Source organism: Stegodyphus dumicola, chromosome X2 (genome assembly GCF_044657685.1).
Source record: "Stegodyphus dumicola isolate Sdum_Otavi_A_Nest chromosome X2, ASM4465768v1".
Lineage (NCBI taxonomy): Eukaryota > Metazoa > Arthropoda > Arachnida > Araneae > Eresidae > Stegodyphus > Stegodyphus dumicola.
In genome coordinates, this window is record NC_140781.1 from 51,565,407 (window position 1) to 51,585,686 (window position 20,280).

The 20,280-nt window shown below is 36.4% G+C and overlaps 1 protein-coding gene across 1 annotated transcript; it reads right to left on the minus strand.

The window, feature by feature from the left end:
* Positions 1 to 5,110: 5,110 nt before the first annotated feature.
* On the minus strand, positions 5,111 to 18,965 carry LOC146992749 (histone H2B-like). The gene is made up of 2 exons (XM_085808792.1): positions 18,954 to 18,965; positions 5,111 to 5,404 (listed from the first exon to the last, which is right to left on the minus strand). The coding sequence occupies exons 1-2, from the start codon at positions 18,963 to 18,965 to the stop codon at positions 5,111 to 5,113; spliced, it is 306 nt and encodes a 101-aa protein (XP_085664918.1).
* Between the last annotated feature and the right edge of the window lie 1,315 nt (positions 18,966 to 20,280).

The following is a 20,280-nucleotide window of genomic DNA, read 5'->3' on the forward strand; positions in this document are numbered from 1 at the left end:
CATGTTTACTACTTACATGTTTATCATTAATTATAGGTTTCAAAATTTAAAGCAATGAATGGATTAAAAAAACTGAAACTACAAAACTGAACGCACTACCAAACATACTAGCTTGCTAATTATGAAAAGAAAACGAACTACTTCAGAATTTTTCAAATTAATAAGCTACATAATTACGTAAATTAGAAAACACTGAATTTCAATGATCTCATGAAAATCATAAAATGATTTCTCTCTCAAAAATAAACGTACGTAAAAAATTTACAGTTATCAAAACAATTACCGTCCCCGCTGGTATGATGCATTTTTTCTTTCATGTCTAAAAACTGGCGCGTCTTATACAATAGCGGCGCCTGTGGAGGTATTGCGGCAAGCAAAACCAAGGGTGAAAGTTTGTCAACGAACACATACGGGACGTGCATGTTAACCCTTAGTATGCCAAGGATTTCGCTCACCTATTTCTTTAAAAAACTAAAAAGTCTTCATTTCCATTTGAGATTCTCAATAATTTCTCCCCCCACACACACACACCACAACATATTCATACGAACATACTGGTGTGAAGTTTTCAAATGGTATTGTTTCTTATTATATTCCTAACAAAGCAGCTTCTATCTGAGTGTATATAAAGTCGCCTTTAACCTAAAAATAAGGTAGTTGCTAGGTGTTCTAGACAATGGATCACGAAAGGGATAGTTTATCGTCGCGGAGGGTCAGAGTGTCCCAGGAACACAAATGAGCAAGAGGATCGTGCAATCATAAGAGCAGTCACTTCCACACCAACAACATCGCTAGCATTGATTCGACGCCATATACCACGTTCTAAGCATAAGGTGGTATCAAGGGAAACCATTCGGAGACGACTGGCCGACGCTAGTATAGGCTGTGGACGTCCCTTAAGACGCTTACCGTCTGTTTAGATTAATTTGGCGGCACAATCATCATCTATGCTACCATGCCAGTGAGATTCGTGGTTCATCGTTGTCAAAAGAGAGTGACATAACTGTTCGGTCAAGAAGGATAAGTGAACGATTATTCTATTAATTAGAGTTTAAAGAATAAACTGAGACAGCTATCAATCAACAATCACTTGAGAATGCTCTAGTTTCAATGAGTTCCTGTGTCGTAATTTAGAGTTACATTTTTTATATAGTATAATGAATATACATCGTGTCCATAAAAGTCATCATGTGGACTTTATTTTCTCAACCATTGGCTATAAATATAAGATCTGGCTGAAAAGTTTTAAGACTGACTGAATATTAACTGTCCGAATAGCGCTACCTGTTTGCAATAAGCGTAACTATGTAGCAAAAAAAAAAATCATTTTGATTCTAGTCTGCTATTTGAACTAGGATGAGCTGAATTGTTAAGGAGAAAATTGTCGTTTGATTTTTGAATGTTACTTATGTTTGTAATAGAATCGTACTTGGAACAGAAATGTCGGATAAATTTTTGTTTTAAAGTGGTAAAGGTGTTAGCGAAACTTATCGAATGATTCAGAACGCTTACAACGAAAAGTGTTTTTCGCATCCTTACGTGTTTTTGTGGTTTGGCAGATATCGAGATGGTAAAGATGACGTAAAAGATGACGGAAAGATGGGACGTCTTCGCACAAGCCGAACTGGTCCGAACTTGGAAACTGTCCGTGCTGCGTTAAATCAAGATCATCGATTAACGATTAGAATGCCTGTAGAATATTTAAACATTGATAAAGAAACTGTTCGTACAATAATTGGTAAGAACTGGTGGAAATAATGCGCAACTTTTTTGTTCCGCATACGTTAACAAGAGAAAAAAAAAGGATGATCGAGTGGCGGCTTGTCAGGATCTTCTTGACATGCGAAATCGCGACCCAGACTTTTAAAAAAAGTCATCACAGGAGATGAGTCACTATCCTTCGCCTATGATCCTGACACAAAGAGACAGAGTGCAGAATGAGTTAGACAAAACTCGACAAAGCCAAAGAAAGTGCTTTCTAAAAATACACGGTGAAGACAATGTTAATGTTTTTTTTAACTGCAAAGGATTAATTAACCAGGAATTCGTTCATGAAGGAAAAAAAGTGAATGCGGTATTTTAATGGGTGTATTGGATCGGCTACTGAAACGCATCGCACGTGTGCGTCCAAACTTTCATGCAAACAAAAGTTGGTTCTTGCTGCACGATAACGCGCCGTTCCACAATACAGCTGCTATTCGTGCCTTTTTGTCAAAAATCACTGCCAGATTAATTTTTGTTTCCGAAACTGAAATTAAATCTGAAAGGGCATTAATTCAATGATATCAAGATAATCCAACGAAATGTTACGAAGGAGCTAAGAGGCATTCCAGCAGAGGTCTTCTAACACACTATGAAATGGCTTGCGTATCGCGCCAGCCGATGTATAACTTCACAAGGGTTATATATAGAATAATTGGTAAAAAAATATTTTCTTACTGCAATCACTGTTTATTCTGAGCTCAGTCCTAAAGCTTTATAGCCAGACTGTATATATACTTCCAACATTATAAATGCTTTAAATAGCGAAGATATTCTTATCATGGCATTTAAGACTCAAAAAATAAATCAGTTTTGCAAAAATTAGGAAATCTAGCTTCTTATACGGCCCCTCGACCCATATGTTTACATTTAGTAAAAGTTTAATTTGCATTCAGTTACATTCAGTAACGTATACCCATTCTAAAGTATAAAACACAAAATTTTGTCTCCCGTACGACAAGAATTGGCCGAGATATATAATTTAAACATTTGAGGATCATGTGCAGGGATCCTACACAAATTGAAGAAATATTTAAATTTGATTGTAACTAAAAATAAAATATCAGTTTAGAAAAAGGTTTCTGATGATAATAGATTAGGTGACGAGTATTACTATGCAGACTGTCGTGAACGAACAGCAAAATGTTTTTCCAAAATCGAGATCTCATTTACAGACTTCGCCTTCTAGAAGACAGTGGCAGGTTTCAGTAAGCGCATAGCCAATCCAGACATTATTTGCATAAATTAAAAGTGAAGAATATTTCTAGTCTAATGATTTTTCCCTTATATAACTTATATCCCTACCTAAAGTAATAAAACTGATTCTGAGCATTATTAGAGCATTTTTAGCATTTAAAACTGATAAATTCTTAAATGAAGAAACCAAAAAAAACGAGGGCAAAATTAAAAAATTTTGAAATTAAATATGTCAGTCAATTTTTGTCATACAGGTTCAATTTTTTTTGTGTTTTATTTCATATAATAAATAATAAACTTTTGCTAAATGCAATTATAAGAACGGAGTCATAGTATAAAAAAGTACATTTTTGTAATTTTTTCAAAAATGTTTATTAAATAATTTAAAATTAAATTTAAAAATCCTTAAATATGCAGTTTTACTTTATTTAGAGATTTTTGAGACTGAAAGTATGTGCCTAGGACCACCCGTTGCGAAAATAAAGGCCACTTAAGAACTCTTCTGAGCGCTGTATAGAACTGCATGGAGAACACTGCACAAATCATTGATTATTATCTTACACTAAATTAGCAGGTTTCAGAAGAGGAGAATAAGAGACTCTCTTGCTGAAAACCGATTCGCATCTTATTGGAATACACAGAGACGGGAATTTCTATTAAAAAAATGAAGTACATTTCTATGTCTATAAAAACGTCAACGCGCAGATGTTGAATATATAAGCTATCGAATATACTTTTCATGAAAGAACTGCCCTTTCCATTATTTAAAATATTATATTTAGTTTTGTAATTATGACAAAGCCTTCGAGAGCTATTTGCCTAAGGAGAGAGTAGCCTTCCTGGAATAACGTAGACGGCTAGTATTTACGTTAAACAAGAGGCTATGGTTATAACCATCCCTTCCAGCCGCCGAAAAGTGAATCCGGGATGAACTGGCCTTGCGAACCGCTTTTATCTCCTGAATAGTGTTGGATACATAACTAAAATTTTCCTTGCTCCATAGAAATTGATTAGAATGGCAAAACTAAGCATATGTCTTAAGAATAACTTCCCTAAAATAGTTTTGGGATGAAAAATGAAGTTCTATAAAATAAAATGCAATTGGATTAAATATTAAGCAGAGTAAAACCAAAATGCATTTCTTGCATAAGAAACTTTAAGGGATTAAACTCATTCGGGAGAAGAAAGCAAAAAAAAACTTCTAAGGATCTTTATTTGAACTTGACGGTTTAACCCTCAGAAAACCAAAGCTTTCGTTAACCTATAGGCTTAAAATACCGAAACGCCCGTCCCCGTCCATTACCCGTTCCGTCCATTTCCTTCCCTCCCCGTCCATGAACGCACAAAGAGGTGTAAAGATTTCAAATGACATCCTTTTACTTCCTAATAATAGTTACTCTTAAATTCTAGGAGAAGCTGTGTGAAACAAACTTATACAATGTATCTGAGGAAAGTGCTCTTGCTTCTGCATAACTTGGAGGGAGGGAAGAAAACAACATCGCAAATCTCGGTGAATGAAAGGCTCTCTCGGGCGTTTTGGCCTTCAAAGCGTTAAGCAGGAAGCAAAACTGAGAAGCCAGACAGGCAGAAAACAGCCTTAGTAATACTTCGTGTTTCTTAATAAACGCTGTTAGAGATCAACCGTATCCTGAATTTAATTAAAATGATGTTTTGTGATCGGAAGTACTTAGTATTGTTTCCCTTATATATCATTTTGGATCATTTCTCAGATGTTACTTTTTTAATAGTATATATTAGTAAACATATATTTTAAGATATATAAAAATGCAACCTATTACACTTTATATTTAATACGTTTTAGCGTTTGGGGATTAAGGCTTCTTTGATATTAATCATTCATATCATAAGCTCGTATCATACTGTAAAATTTTCACTAGTGTACTTCTCAGTTACCGTAGCAAGTGACGAATCTTAAGAACTAGTTAGCGAATAATCGCTTAAGTTCATGTGACAGGTGACAGGTGACGGAGGACGGGGACGCCTGGTGTTTAACAGGGGTAAGCAGGCATATGTCCCGCGCCTTCCACTATCCAGATGCAACAACTCCCTGGAGCCGCACAAGGCCGCACCTGGAGCTTATTGATATTCCATTCAGATTAAGCATGGCCATACAAGGGCGACATTGGGCTACTTACTTAGAGCTGGTGTACTTGGTGACAGCTTTGGTTCCTTCCGAAACAGCATGTTTTGCCAGTTCACCAGGCAACAATAGACGTACTGCAGTTTGTATTTCTCGGCTAGTGATAGTACTCCTCTTATTGTAATGAACTAAGCGAGAAGATTCAGCTGCAATTCTTTCGAAGATGTCATTAACGATTGAATTCATGATAGACATAGCCTTACTCGAGATGCCAGTGTCGGGGTGAACTTGTTTCAAAACTTTGTAGATGTAAGTAGCGCAAGAAACAACAAGATAGAAGGTTAACTAACCCTTTATTATTCCAATAAGATTTAGCAAAACTCCGTCTTGGAGTGTACAATAAAAGCCGACACTTGGGCTTGAACTTAAAAGACTAAGAAATAAACTAAAACTAAGATTAACTAAAGAAATATAGCCGAAGCTATCAAGATTCTGCACTAGTTGGCCCCTTAAATCTATTTGACTACGAAGCTATCAAGTGCCTGAGTACGGCCGAGCGTAATAACAGCTTTGAGAGAGAGAGAGTGGCCAAAAGGCAGACGCGCGTAAATCAGAAACTCTCTCTCTAAGACCAAAGAACTTCGCGGTTAAATACCGCTCTTCCTCATTATGTATTCAGACGTGATTCTAAAACTACGTTCAGGCCGGAAGTAGTAAGTTGAAGTTAAGAATTTGACAGGAAAGGAACTTTAACTTAAAATTTAACTGTTAATAAAATTAACATAATCCTTACAATACAAATCCAGAATTTTCAAACACTTTCTTAGAAACTGCGCATGACGGTTTGATATCTTTACAGCATCTCTCTGTTCGTCAAGGACAGAGGACACATATTTTAAGATATATAAAAATGCAGCCTATCACACTTTATATATAATAAATTTTAATGTTTGGGAATTTTGCTTCTCTGATATTAATTATTCATTATCTTGCATCATATCTATCGAGAATATTCAAACACTTTCTCAGAAACTGCGCACTACGGTTTGACATCTTTACAGCATCTCTCTGTTAGTCAAGGACAGAAGACACATATTTTAAGATATATAAAAATGCAGCCTATCACACTTTATGTATAATAAATTTTAATGTTTGGGAATTTTGCTTCTCTGATATTAATTATTCATTATCATAAGTTTGCATCATACCTATCCAAAATATTCAAACACTTTCTCAGAAACTGCGCACTACGGTTTGACAGTTTTACAGCATCCCTCTGTTAGTCAAGGACAGAGGACACATATTCTAAGATATATAAAAATGCAGCCTATAACACTTTATATATAATAAATTTTAACGTTTGGGGATTTATGCTTCTCTGATATTAATCATTCATTATCATAAGCTTGTATCATACCTATCCAGAATTTTCAAACACTTTCTTAGAATCTGCGTACTACGGTTTTATACTCGTATCTTTACAGCATCTCTGTGTTCGTCAAGGACAGAGGAAGCTTCATAAAATGCTATCTGAGTGAGCAATCCTGAAAGATGTTTTATTCATTAAAACCAGTGCTTCAGGATTCTATGGTTGAAGGTCTCTGGGATGAAGTTTCTTGAATTTTCAAGTAGGTTCTAATACGTGTTACCTTTTGAATCTTCTAGCGACAAAAGGATTAAGCAATAGCGAGATAGAAAATTTCTCTCCATTCCACTACCAACAGCTTCTTGAAGGTCTACTAACGATCATCTTGGAATGTAGGATTATCTTGAACTATTCACAATCATCGAAAAAGAGAAGTTCAACCATGCCATTGTTTTTGTTTACATGTATACCATCTATTTCTCTTTAATATAAATATCCAGATAGTATAATTTTTATAACAGATTTCTAATTATAATTAGATAAACTTCACTTTTTTTAACAATTCGTCGTGAAAACGTTTTCATTGTTCAATAATTTTCATTTGAATAAAACATTTGTGCGATTACTATTCTTTTACATTAACCAGTTATTTATATTTCAGACTTTTCTGTCAGTTTTCCTTTCTGTTTTCAGAGCAGAAATATTAATAAGTTAGACAGTGTATTTAAGCTGAGGTTTTTGAATTGTAAGACAGAGTGTTTCTGCCCCTCTAAGTCACATTAATAGGTTTCGCCAGTTCTGATAACGTAATCCTTCGGCTTTGCAATATTGCTTCTGACGCTTAATTGTTACACCGGCGAGACGTTCTAAGCCAGCTTAGAATTTTTTAAACGCTCCTTATATTAAAGTCAAAGACTGCACAATTGATTAAATTGCGTAGTCTTTGACTACTCGGCTTAGTTTCAAATTTGAATTTGACTGTTACTTTGCGTTACATAGCCATGCTTGGTTACTGATTTTGTAAGCACGAAAGTGCACTTTATGATCAAGTTCTGTTTTAATAAGAACCTTCTTAAGTCTCTGTAGTTAACTTTACATCAAACAATAATTCACTCCAAGTCTGTTTGGAGTTTAGAACAAGTTTATGCCACCAAAGTAAATCAAATTCTACACAATTAGTGGAATTTTAGAAGCGTGAATTCTTTTTATTTCGCTGATATAGAAAACTCATAGCTACATATTGTACAATTTAGTTTGAAAAATAATAATGTATATTTCTTTTTTTTTCTCTTTTCAAATTTTCATTTCTTCCTATCATCGAGAGAAGTATATCGCCTCCTTTTAATTTGCATAACAGAAGTAAATTTTTAGATTAACTGCGCAGCCAAATTTTGTCAGTCATAAATTTAAATATTTTTTTCCGAAGTTTACAAGTCTTCAGGCTGCTGAAAAACTACAGCAGTGAGCTTATTCATTAGTTTCTGATTAACAAATTAGGAAAAGATGCTGTTAATCTTTTATGAGAGTGTAAAGTATTTATTTTAATTAACCAGTTACTTTATGTTCAGTATCTTATGTTCAGTAACCAGTTACTTTACTGTCATTTCTTTCTTTCCATTTTCCTGCCAGAATACAAATTTTAACTCGCGCGTATTTAAATGAGGTAGAACGTATTCCGTCCGCTGAAGGTTTTTCTAGTTGATATTTTACGTTAGCAGTCTTTCTTCGGCTTTGCTTTATTCTTGACAATAATGCTTGTCACGCCGGTATAGATTCGAGCCAACTTACGTGTTAATCATTTCTATATAGCCTTTGGGCTAACTTAAGATTTAACTTAGTTTAAATTTGAATTCATTATTGAGTTACGCCATAAATTATGGTTGGTTTTGTAAGCATAAGAAAAACCTTCTATTAAGTTATTTGAGTTCTAAATAAAAAGATGTTTTAAATCCTTCTTACGTTCTGTTGTTTATCTATACACAGCGATGATTCTCCGAAATCTGCACACTGAGTCTTGGCTTAGTGAATGCTACCTAAGAGAGAGTAAGACTCTATAACATCTACCCTTTTACATCTTTTTCAGACCCCTTTACATGTCTTGTACTTTCTCTGAAGTGAAAGAAGATATTGGCAAAGTGCACTTAAAAGTCTTCTATAAGGAAAGTTATTAATTAAAAGGCTTTTATAAGGAAAATTATTAATTAAAAGTCTTTTATAAGGAAAATTAATTAAAAGTCTTCTATAAGGAAAATTAAAACTCTTCTTAGATCAGAAAGATACGGATATTTTGATTTATCAATTATTATTTACATTGCGAAATTTACGTTTGCTATTGTTAATGGAAGGGCCTGTTTTCTCTAATTCCCTGCTCCTTATTTTTTGGCAGCAGTTAAATACAGTAATTACTAGGAAGAGAGATTTTTTTTCAGTTATTTTCAAGGCTCCAAATTCTGTCCCACTTTAACTACCAATCGATAATTATTCTCGATTTTTCTTACGATGATATCTGTCACGATAAAGTGCTTGGTTTTCTTAAAAGGCACATTAGGCTCGCAAACTATTAAGAAAATCTCCAGACACTAAAGCAAGTTAATCGCTGAAATTAGAGATTTTTTAGGAATGCACGACTATGAACTTCAAGATTTTCATTTCCACGTTATACAGCGCTGATTTAATAAAGTGTTATTTCTGAAATGCTCTTCTTTTCTATATTATAATATCACTGATCATCTAGGTGAATTAGTCGCGGGGGTTTACTTAATCTGAAATTGGTAATTAACCCAATAACCCCAACAGACGTAAAATGACTTATCTCTATGCCTAAAGTAACTAAAAAGTCGTGAGAAGACTTAAGATAACCTCTTTATGTAAACAGAATTTAGAACATAAACACAATCAGCCTCAGCTCGTGGTGATGCAACTAAACAGAACAGTCATATTTAAGTTGAACGTGGGACAGTAGTCAAAGACTACACAATGTAAATATTACTCGAAGCTGGCTCTGTAATTCTACCGGAGCTTCAAAATCAAGGAGGCGGAAGAGAACATAAAGCAAAGCTGAATAATTACAACTGTCAGAACTGGAAATAATTAAATGTAGCGTGCACGCACAGCCAGAAACACGCTCCACGCTCTATCTTAAACTCTCAAACCACGTTTTAAATACTGACTATCTCATATGCATTCTGGTGAGGAGTATAGAACAGAGAAATTATAGCAAAGACTGAGATCGTAATAATTGGTTAATTTAAATAATAACCCTATACAATCACTAAAGAGTTCAAATCCACCGAATACTAATATAGTTGTGCTTCGAGCTCTATTCTAGTTTCAAATATAATCGTGTTGCTTAAATGGGGTTATTGTCAAAACCTAGTGATTCATGAAAATTTATTGTTGGAATCCGAGGTTCGAATCCCGCGAAAGATCTGACTGCATGGGGTTTTTCGTGTTTTTACCCATGTGTAGCATGTATACGAGTTAGTTTACCTTAGAAAGTCCTCCACAAAGGCATCCCTCCCCTTAGGCAGACTGCTGTTGAGGCTCTTCCGTAATCACATAAACCAAATCATAAAATCAAGCTATGGGTGAACCACAGACCCTGGCCATCCCAGTAGATGCAACTACTTACTTAATTAGCGCTATCACAGTTTTATCTGAGACATATATGTAATGGCTGCAAAAGTTCTATTTTAGTTTTCTTATGGACCAGGAGATTTTACACAGTAAGGATAGCAAAGAATCATATTTTTAAGTAAGGTAGACTCCAAAGGTCGCACTGTGTGGAGTTATTTTAGTAATATACCATGTTCATGGAATACGCAATCCCAGGTAGGTACATAATAAAGCTATATAAAATTTTTACTTCTAAAAAGCAATGATACAATTCAGAAAAGGCATAGACAGATGGGATTTATTTATTTTCAAACTCTCGAAAATATCAAATTTCATATTATCCTTTAAATAGTTTAAACAACAATTTAACTACGAATGCCTCTATATGGAAACTTCATGATTTTACAGGGTATATTAGATGTAAAACACTTTACATTTTCATAATTTTGCATAAGTGAAATTACTATTGATAGCAGCTTAATGTATTTCATTTTCTATTCCTTAAATAACGAAAATTTGTCTACCTTTCATTCAGTTATTGAAGCCCTTTTAATACCTTTTCTCTTACCAATGATCGAATGGGTAAGACCACTGAACAGATACTTTGGTCAAAGTTTACATTCCGGTTAAGTTACATACAATTATTTTCTTACAATGAGTGATAAATGTCGCTTAATATGTAATGCCTCTGCAGCCGTTACTAAAAAGGGTAATTTGCAGAGACATTTTTTAACTTTACATCAGAAATGTCAAATAGATTATCCATAAAACAGTGACCTGAGAGAAAAAAAGTTAAGGACTTTAAAAAAATTACTTATTTATTTTCAACTTTGCCAATGATTAATGAGAAAAAAAATAGGCCCCTTGAAACTAACAAACATTAGACGCTGATTATACGTTCAGGTTGCTGGGATCTCAGAATATGGATTCCTTTCCCGTGCAAATATATATCAAAAGTTTAATTTCACACACTCATATATATGTAAGATATAACAAAATATGATAACTGCTTTAAGAGTAATTGGCGACCTCAGAATTAACTGTTCTAAATTTGGTGCTGTCCCCCTAAATTCATCTGTTCTCCCAAATTCGAGATCCTTCTATGTTATATAATAACCTAAAATTAAACAATCACAGATTAGCTGTACTTATACTTCATTATAAATATTCTTGGCACAATAAATTACGTCATTCCTTTCCCTTTCTTCCACCTTGCAAAAAAACTTCACTTTTCGCTTATGCTGCCTTAATCTAAAATGCCTACGTTTTACTTTTAAAATCAGTGCACATAGAATTTTCTGTATTTCATTATGATTAGATAAAGATCTACTAAGATGGTTTTATATGCGTGAAATAAAGATTGGGAATTCGTCAAATTCATTTAGCATCAGCGTATTCCTCTGGGCATCGTTACGCCAGCAGGAGGTATAAAGGTCCGCGTCCCAGCTGGTCAGTTCATTCCGCACTGCAACACAGATGTGACTTTTATCATCTTCCTTGAATAATCTTGTTCTTTTCTGCTATTTTTTAGGTGAAATGAGTACACATCATCCCTTAGAAGGTATGAGATGGAAAATCGTGGGCAAGGCTGTCCCAAGATCAGGTTGCATAAGAACTCGATGTAACACCAAATGTCATCTCTAATTTGCGGAATCAGTTTAAAAATAGAGGGACAATGCCCAGAAAACTAGGACAAGGTTTATCAGGTTCAGGGTTTCTCCTTACTTGCTTTGGGAACATTCAAGAACCTGACTCGGAACAGGGAGCTTACTAAAGCTATGTTCAATAAATGTGGGAAGTAGACAAGATACACAGGAAGGGTATACGAAACCCTTTATTTTTCACTCTTTACAATGGTTTCCGGACTTCGGAATACAGAGACCAACCACTTGTGGTCTGAACGTAAGAAGATAAAAATATTAACTAAACTCTAACTTAACTTTGGAATAATAAACAAGGCCTACGTGGAAGATTGGCCGTATATTAACAGGAAGCCGTATGTAGTACAGACAACTGTTAAGACTACAATACGTTTAAAATTATTAAGAGGATTAAACCTCTGGCCTGGAAGGCAACCAGCAACCGAGTAAAAACTCCTAAGGCAAGCGGCCTGCTTCTATTAACTCCTTCCTCTCCGCTTACTTGGCAAAAAGCCACAACTTAAGTACTTGGCGTTCGCCAGACAAACTTTGCATAAATACTTTAACGCTTATAATTCTGGCCGGAAGTAGAAAATAAGAAGTGATAGTAAAGATTTAAAATAAAATAAACGTTAGTAAAACTTAAGATCCTTACATACTTCCCGCCAGAGTTAATTAGTTTGAAACTGAGGTCTAAAACGACCTTGTTGAAAACTTTTAGCTCTAGAATCTAACGCGAGGCCAATCTTTTACAAATATTCCTCACTAGAAACTAGAAATTTAAAAAAATTTGTTTTTACATTATCAGCTCCATGGACAATTACTTTTCATCTGTATTGCATCTAAACAGGAGCTTTTAGTTGAAATTTGGTTCCTTCCAGAGATCTGGAAGGAAAACTAGTTTAATGAAATGTTACACAATTAAATGGCAAGTAACATGAATATTTATATTCCTCCTAACATTCTTATTTCATTCATGACTTTATTTAATTATTTCTCCCCGTGCTCTCTGACATGTGTTGTAAAAGAAAACACCAAACACGAATGTGTTTATGTATAAGTGTTCAACACTGCCGCCTACAATCAAAACACTAACGTGTTAAAATTCAACATAACAAGACCTCGTAACACACCTTATCTTCATCTCTAAACCCTGAGGTACTATTCTGAAAGTGGCTAACTCTGAAGTGTAGCGTCAGAGATCCTAACTACATTCATTCAACCTTTAACACATATTCACAATAATTTGGGCTTTTTACAATCACACGAATAAGTTTAAAATTTTTGGCATTACTTTCACTTTTACCATATCACAGTATTTCTTAACATTTAAAATAACAGTTCACATTGTGTATAAGAACATATTAACATGCCGTTAATTTTACGGAATTTAAAACATACATTAGTAGTACATTGTTAACTTCAATTCTTTTCCAAGCAAGTGCCAATTCTTCTACATTGAAATACTACATTTCAAAAGTCTTTCAGACTAAAACTTCTTTCTTGCCAGAAACTTTTAAATAAAATTTTATACAATAACTTTTACAATATTCAAGTATTTACACATTCCTGTTATACATCAACTTTAGTTTTACTCGCGAGTAATTGAAAAACATAATACCAAAATAGGTAACAACTCATTTCTCGCCTTTTTGGCGATAAAGGTAGACCTCACATGAGGTAAAACGTCTTGAATTCTGCCACTTGCAGTAAGAATGAAAGATTAACTTAAGTTTGCAAAGTAACATAAAGTTTTACTTATCTTTGTGATATTCGGACATTCTTTTCTCTGCCCAGTCCTGGAAGGTAGCGAAGATTCGTGTTTGATTTATCCTCCTTCTTGTGCGGGCTCGCCCTTCAGTTCCTTCCTCTAGGAGCTTTCTTTTCCTTCCAGTTCGGTCACCCTTGAATACCTTCTTTTTCGCCTCTGCCTGTGGTCTTGGCCGTTTGATGGCAGTTGGTCTTGGCGGAACCGGGACAACTCTCTCTCGTTCCTGCTTGGATCTCGTTGCTGGCCGTTTAAATTTTCCTTGTATCTTTTCCTCCGCCGCTGGTGGTCCTTCCGCAATTCGGCGACATTTGCTGCGTAGAGTCCTGTCCGATGAGTCGATCTTCCGTTTGGGAGCCGGGTTATAGTTGCCGTTATTTCTTCTGGCTCTCTTTGCATTCGTCGTACTTCTCCCTTCTTCATTCTGGGGGTGGTCGTGCTCTCTGTTTTCTAGTCGGTGGAACGGCTTCTTTTTCTTGTTACCTTCAATTTTCCAACGGGGAAACTTTCTTTTCAATTGCTCCTGCCTCCTAATGGCTTGCCCTTGTACTTGTCGTTGTTCCACCTCTGGAGCTTGTACCTGCAGTGCCTGCCGTGCCGGATCCTGCAAAAGATCTGAAAATATTTGCATTTTATTACGGTCATAGTAAGGTTTTATCTGATCAATGTTTGCGGAGCATGTTTCACCATTCCTGGCTTTTAACACCACTACAGCGTGAGTTATTTTTTCTATGACATATGGTCCTTCAAATCGTGGAAAAAATTTGGCGGTTTTATCTTCTGGTGCTGAAGAAAGTGAATGCTTAATTTTTAATACTTCATCTCCTATTTTATAAGTTACTCCCCGCCGTTTCATATCATAATAGAGCTTCTGTTTTCTTTGTGCTACTTCAGTGTTCTTTTTTGCTTCTTTAATTAATTTTTCTATATCACCCATTTTAAATTCTGGGGCTCTTTGTTGAACATAAAATAATTTATCTAACGGCGTTATAATCTTTCTGCCTAAAAATAACTCAGCAGGAGTTTTGCCCGTTGTATCATGTTTTACGGTCCTAAGGGCGAAAGCAAATTCATTGACATAGTTATCCCAGCTTTTATGAAAATTTTTAACATAACTACGGATAATTTTCCCTATTTCTATTGACCCGTTCCGCTATATTTGATTGCGGCCGACACGGGACCATTTTTAAATGACGTATGCCCAGTTTTTGGCACATGTCAAATATATTACTTACAAATTGAGGACCATTATCCGATATAACTTTTAGGGGCGCCTCGTATTTTAAAATATATTTATTTAAAATAGAATCAGTAACTAATTTCGCGGAGGCTCGTTTTAAGGGAACAATTTCGGTCCACTTACTAAAATGATCAACCATAACAAGGAGATAGCGACTTTTATTTAACTGACTTTTTGGGAAAGGGCCCAATAAATCGATGCCAATTATTCATTAGGAAAATCGGATTTAATACTATTTAGAAACCCGGCCGGGTGGAAAAATCATATAATTAACTGCTTGACATGTTGGGCAGGACTGGACATACGCCCTTGTTAACTTTTGCAGTTCAGGAAAATAGACTGCCTCGCGTACGCGTTGGATAGTTTTTCGAATACCAGCATGAGAAGCTAATGGGCTGTCGTGTAACTCCTGCAGGATATTTAATCTAAGACTAGCTGGGATAACAGGTCGAAATTCGTTGTTGGAATTTGTGGTTTTTGTATAAAATAATAGACCATCTATTAGTTCGTAATGGGCCGCCCTATTTCTTATCGCCACAATATCTTGGTGGCTAAAATTTTCAGGATCCTTTAAATACTCATAAATGCTTCCAAACTCAGGATCCTTAGCCAGTTCGGTTATTACAGTTTCTCGGGAATTTATTGTACATGCTGTGAGCATTGCCACCTATTACAGTATTACCTTCTTCATCTATTTTAATTCTGGATAGGGCATCTGCTACGATATTTTCATTTCCGGGGGTATGCTTGATTACCAGATTATATTCTTGTAGCTTGAGTGCCCATCTTATTAACCTTGGGGATATGTTTTTCCCTGAGTACAATCTAGTTACCGCCGCATGATCAGAATACACTGTTATTGGCGCTCTTCCAAAATAGACTCGGAACTTTTGCACTGCTAACAGAACTGCAAGTGCCTCTCTCTCAGTCGCGGAATAATTTCTTTGTGTTTGATTTAAAGTTCGACTAAAAAATGCCACGGGCTGGTGATTTTGCGAAAGTACCGCTCCTACCGCATAATCCGAAGCATCCGCTGAAATTTCTAAATTCTCATCCTTTTCAGGAAATTTCAACACAGGGGCTTGCGTTAATGCCTGCTTTAATTTTTCGAAAGCACTATTGGCTTCGGCCGTCCACGAGAATCTTGCCTTTTTTCTTTTTAATTTTAACAATGGTTCAGCAATAGCTGCAAAATCTTTTATAAAAGACAAATAATATGAACAAAGTCCTAGAAAAGAAGAGAGCTTCTTCGCCGTATTTGGCGGCGGATACTTTTGCGGCGGCGATTATTTTTTATTCGTCTGTCTCGATTCCTTTCTGAGATATTTTGTAACCTAAATATTTTAATTCAGGGGCTGCAAATTTGCACTTTTCGACATTAACTTTTAGACCGGCCTCATTTAATAATGAAAACACCTGTCTTAAATCCTGTACATGTTGGTCGAGATTATCACTAGTAATAATGATATCGTCTAAATAGATAAATGTGGACTTTCCAAGAACAGGCCTTAGCACAATGTCCATACATCGCTGAAATGTTGCCGGTGCCCCTGAAAGGCCAAACTGCATACGCAGGAATGCATAAGTGCCAGACTTGGTTATAAAAGCAGTCTTAGGCACGTCCTCCGGTCTAACCCCTATTTGAAAATAACCAGTCGTTAAGTCTAAAGTCGTCATGTATTTGGTAGACGTTATGTTCCTTAGAATTTCTGCAATAATAGGTAACGGATATACCGGATATTTAGTTATGGAGTTTAATTTACGATAGTCAATCGCGAAACGCCACCTTTTTGGATGTGTTAATGGATAGTCATTGTTTTTCTTACATAAAACCACCGGACTAGCATAACTACTTGAGATGCGCGTTATGAACTTTTTACGTAACATATCGCTAATGTGCCATTCTATAATTTTTTCTTTATTCTTATCATACCGGTATGCTTTGTGGCGAACTGGCATTGAATCTCCGGTGTCGATACTATGGTTAGTAACTTGAGTAAATCCTGGAATATCACTAAATAACGAAGCAAATTCACTTACCACTTGTCGGATTCTTTGTTGCTCTTCCTTAGGCAGGTGGTCAAGGTTTAACATTGGCGGTTCCGTTTTTTCTTCTCGAACTGGTTTCATCGTCAGCTTAAGGGACGCTTCATTAAAATCCAGCGTTGCTTCTGCCTCTGAAAGAAAATCTATCCCTAAGATAATATGTGCTTGCAGATTCTTTACTATAAAAATCATAACCTTTACTTGTTCGTCCTTGATACGGACGTATAGCGGCAATTAACCTATGCACTTGCATCTTTCTCCTTGCGCAGCTAACACTGTCGTATTATCCGAATTATATATGCGATATTTACGAAAATACTTCCTAAAAAGTCTTCTGCCACACAGGAACACTGCGCGCCTGTATCCAGGAGTGCGGTGGCTGGGATGTTATTCACCAACACTTCAATCTTCGGAAGAGTCAAATTTTTCACCATTTCTGTATTTAACTTGAAGGAAGAGGGGTTTTCTTGGCCTTCGGATTTTCGCACCCTCCCGTCAGCAGAAATCCGTTTTAGTTTAAATCTTTTTTTCTTTCCATGCTTTCCTTCTTTTTCCACTGGCCTTGAGACTTTCTTCCTGGATTGCTATTGAACTGTCGACGTTCGCCGGCTGTTTTTGGATGCTCGGGTTTCCTTGCCCACTGATTCGCTTTGCTTCCGTAGCCGTGTGCTTCACTTTGCTGTGGTCTTGGCTCACCAAATTCGTTTCGTTGTTGATATTGGCGTCTTCTTTCAATGTCCGCCGTTCTTCTACTTTCAAACTGGATTGCTAGCTCAAATAACTTTTCCAGTGTAGTCGGATTCCTTAATTCAATAAAGTCTTGTACTTGGGGAAGTAACCTCGGCAAAATCACTTGAATTATCTCAGGATCCGGACGGTTTCCATACAAGAGTTTGAAGACGTGAATTTTTCTTAAAATAAAGCTTGAGAGATTTTCAATTGGTTTCTGGTATATGCTGAAAAGTTCCGCTTCTAATTTCGCACAATCCCTTACGACAGGGAAGGCTTTTACTAAGGCAGTCTTGAAATTTTCGTAAGTATAGGTGGAACATCCCGCTTGACCCAAGAGACTTCTGCCTATGCATTTGAACCAATTAAGCGCTTGGCCCCTCAAAGCGCTGGTAGCTAAGGTGACATTTTGGAACTCATGCACGGGATACATCATGAAGTGGTCATCTAGTTTTTCCAAAAATCTAGTTACCGGTGAGTTTCCATTAAATGTTGCTTCTGGTTTCATCGCTGCGCGCATGGTCTGGACGATGTAACCAAATCCTTCCAGGGCGGCAGCTGCCCTTTCTGGATTCTGAGCCGCTTCTGCAGGCAGCACAGGTTCTTCTTGAAACTCGGCCATGGTTATTCTTCTTCGTCGGGCGCCACTATCAGGTTCAGGGTTTCTCCTTACTTGCTTTGGGAACATTCAAGAACCTGACTCGGAACAGGGAGCTTATTAAAGCTATGTTCAATAAATGTGGGAAGTAGACAAGATACACAGGAAGGGTATACGAAACCCTTTATTTTTCAGTCTTTACAATGGTTTCCGGATATCGGAATACAGAGACCAACCACTTGTGGTCTGAACGTAAGAATATAAAAATATTAACTAAACTCTAACTTAACTTTGGAATAATAAACAAGGGCCTACGTGGAAGATTGGCCGTATATTAACAGGAAGCCGTATGTAGTACAGAGAACTGTTAACACTACTATACGTTTAAAATTATTAAGAGGATTAAACCTCTGGCCTGGAAGGCAACCAGCAACCGAGTTAAAACTGTTAAGGCAAGTGGCCTGCTTCTACTAACTCCTTCCTCTCCGCTTGCTTGGCAAAAAGCCACAAGTTAAGTACTTGGCGTTCGCCAGACAAATTTGCATAAATAAGTTAAAGCTTTTAATTCTGGCCGGAAGTAGAAAATAAGAAGTGATAGTAAAGATTTAAAATAAAATAAACGTTAGTAAAACTTAAGATCCTTACAGGTTGACCAGAAGCCACAATGACCAATAATGACCGGTATTTTGTACTTTCAGCCGAGCACCAGATGACGTCTACAGCCACACAACTTTTTCGTGACCTCTACTGCCACAGGAACATCAGTTTCAAGTACGACAGTTGCCAGAAGGCTCCTAAAACAGGACTCTATAACCGAAAGCCAGCTATTTGCATTCCACTCACTCGCTCCTACAAAAGAAAGCGTTTACAGTGGTGCATACAACACCAATACTGAGTACATCATTATTGGACTAACGCCCCTCTCTTCTTGGATGAGTACAGATTCAGTCTACCCCCCTGATGCTCGGGGATTATTCATATGGAGGGAACCTGGGAGCCGATACTATCCCAGAAACATCATGGAAAGGGACCAGTATGGTGGTGGAGGAGTGATGACCAGGATAGGAATCATACAAGATGCCCGCTCAGCGCTCCATATGTTTGCCACTGGTTCGGGAAATGCCCAGAGGTAAAAATCCTAAAGCACTATGTGCGACTTTTCGGGGCTGCTGTTGGCCCAGAGTTCATTTTTATGGACGATAATGCACGACCACATATGGCCCACTTGGTTGATGACTATCTGGAAAGCGAGGATACTCACCGATCGGATTGTCCAGCCAAATATTCTGACCTTACTCCCACTGAACATGCTTGGGATGCTCTCCGGAGGCATATTTCACAAGTGCACATCTGTGTAGCCACCGAGGGTGTGGCTTCTAGGATGAACCAATGGGCATCCAACAATATTTCTGTCATGTCACATGAACTTTCGTAGCGTGCTTTAAGATTTAAGCAAAATGGTTGAAAATATTTTGCCACGCAATTTTCTGTACAAAATAATTAAAGCATCGTCGATTTCTTCTGAAAATTTGCAAATGTGAAGATCTCACTACCTGATTGAAAGAATTTAAAATAAATACAAACACAATGTCTATGTCTATGTTTTATCACTTAGTAAGAGGCAATCAACCATTAACGGCCTTTACCAATATATGATACTTGGCTTTTAAATGCTTGAAGAATCGAGTAAGTTGTATCCAATAATATGGAAGTACTTGTACACATGCTGTGCTAGAACTCAGAGATTACTAGCGACGGAGGCTCCTGTGCCGCCATTCGTAGAATAAGTAAACTTTGAACAAAAGAGGTGCTCGTGTGGCGCCATCTATTAGTAGTGATCAAAAGCATTTTAGTTGACTGGAGCCCTGGTTGCGCCATCTCTTGCAGGATATATTGTAAGGCATTTTTAAAATTTCATAAAAATTATTCTTTTGATAAGCAATAATTGGCAAGTAAAATGATGAAAAACACAATTTGCAGTACACTGAAACGTTTCACAAGAGTAATGTAATTTGATAAGTAAATCTATAAGTAAAGAAAATGAAGTAAAATATTGGCTAACTAAGAAGAAAACAAAAATATATACATTACCACCGACTATTATGGTGAATAGTGAGGGGCCTCTGTGGCGTTGTTCAATTGTGAAATCATAATTTCCTAGTTTTTTGATGATATTCTTAGGATGACTGTCACATTTTATAAAAAAGTTATGAGAAGCT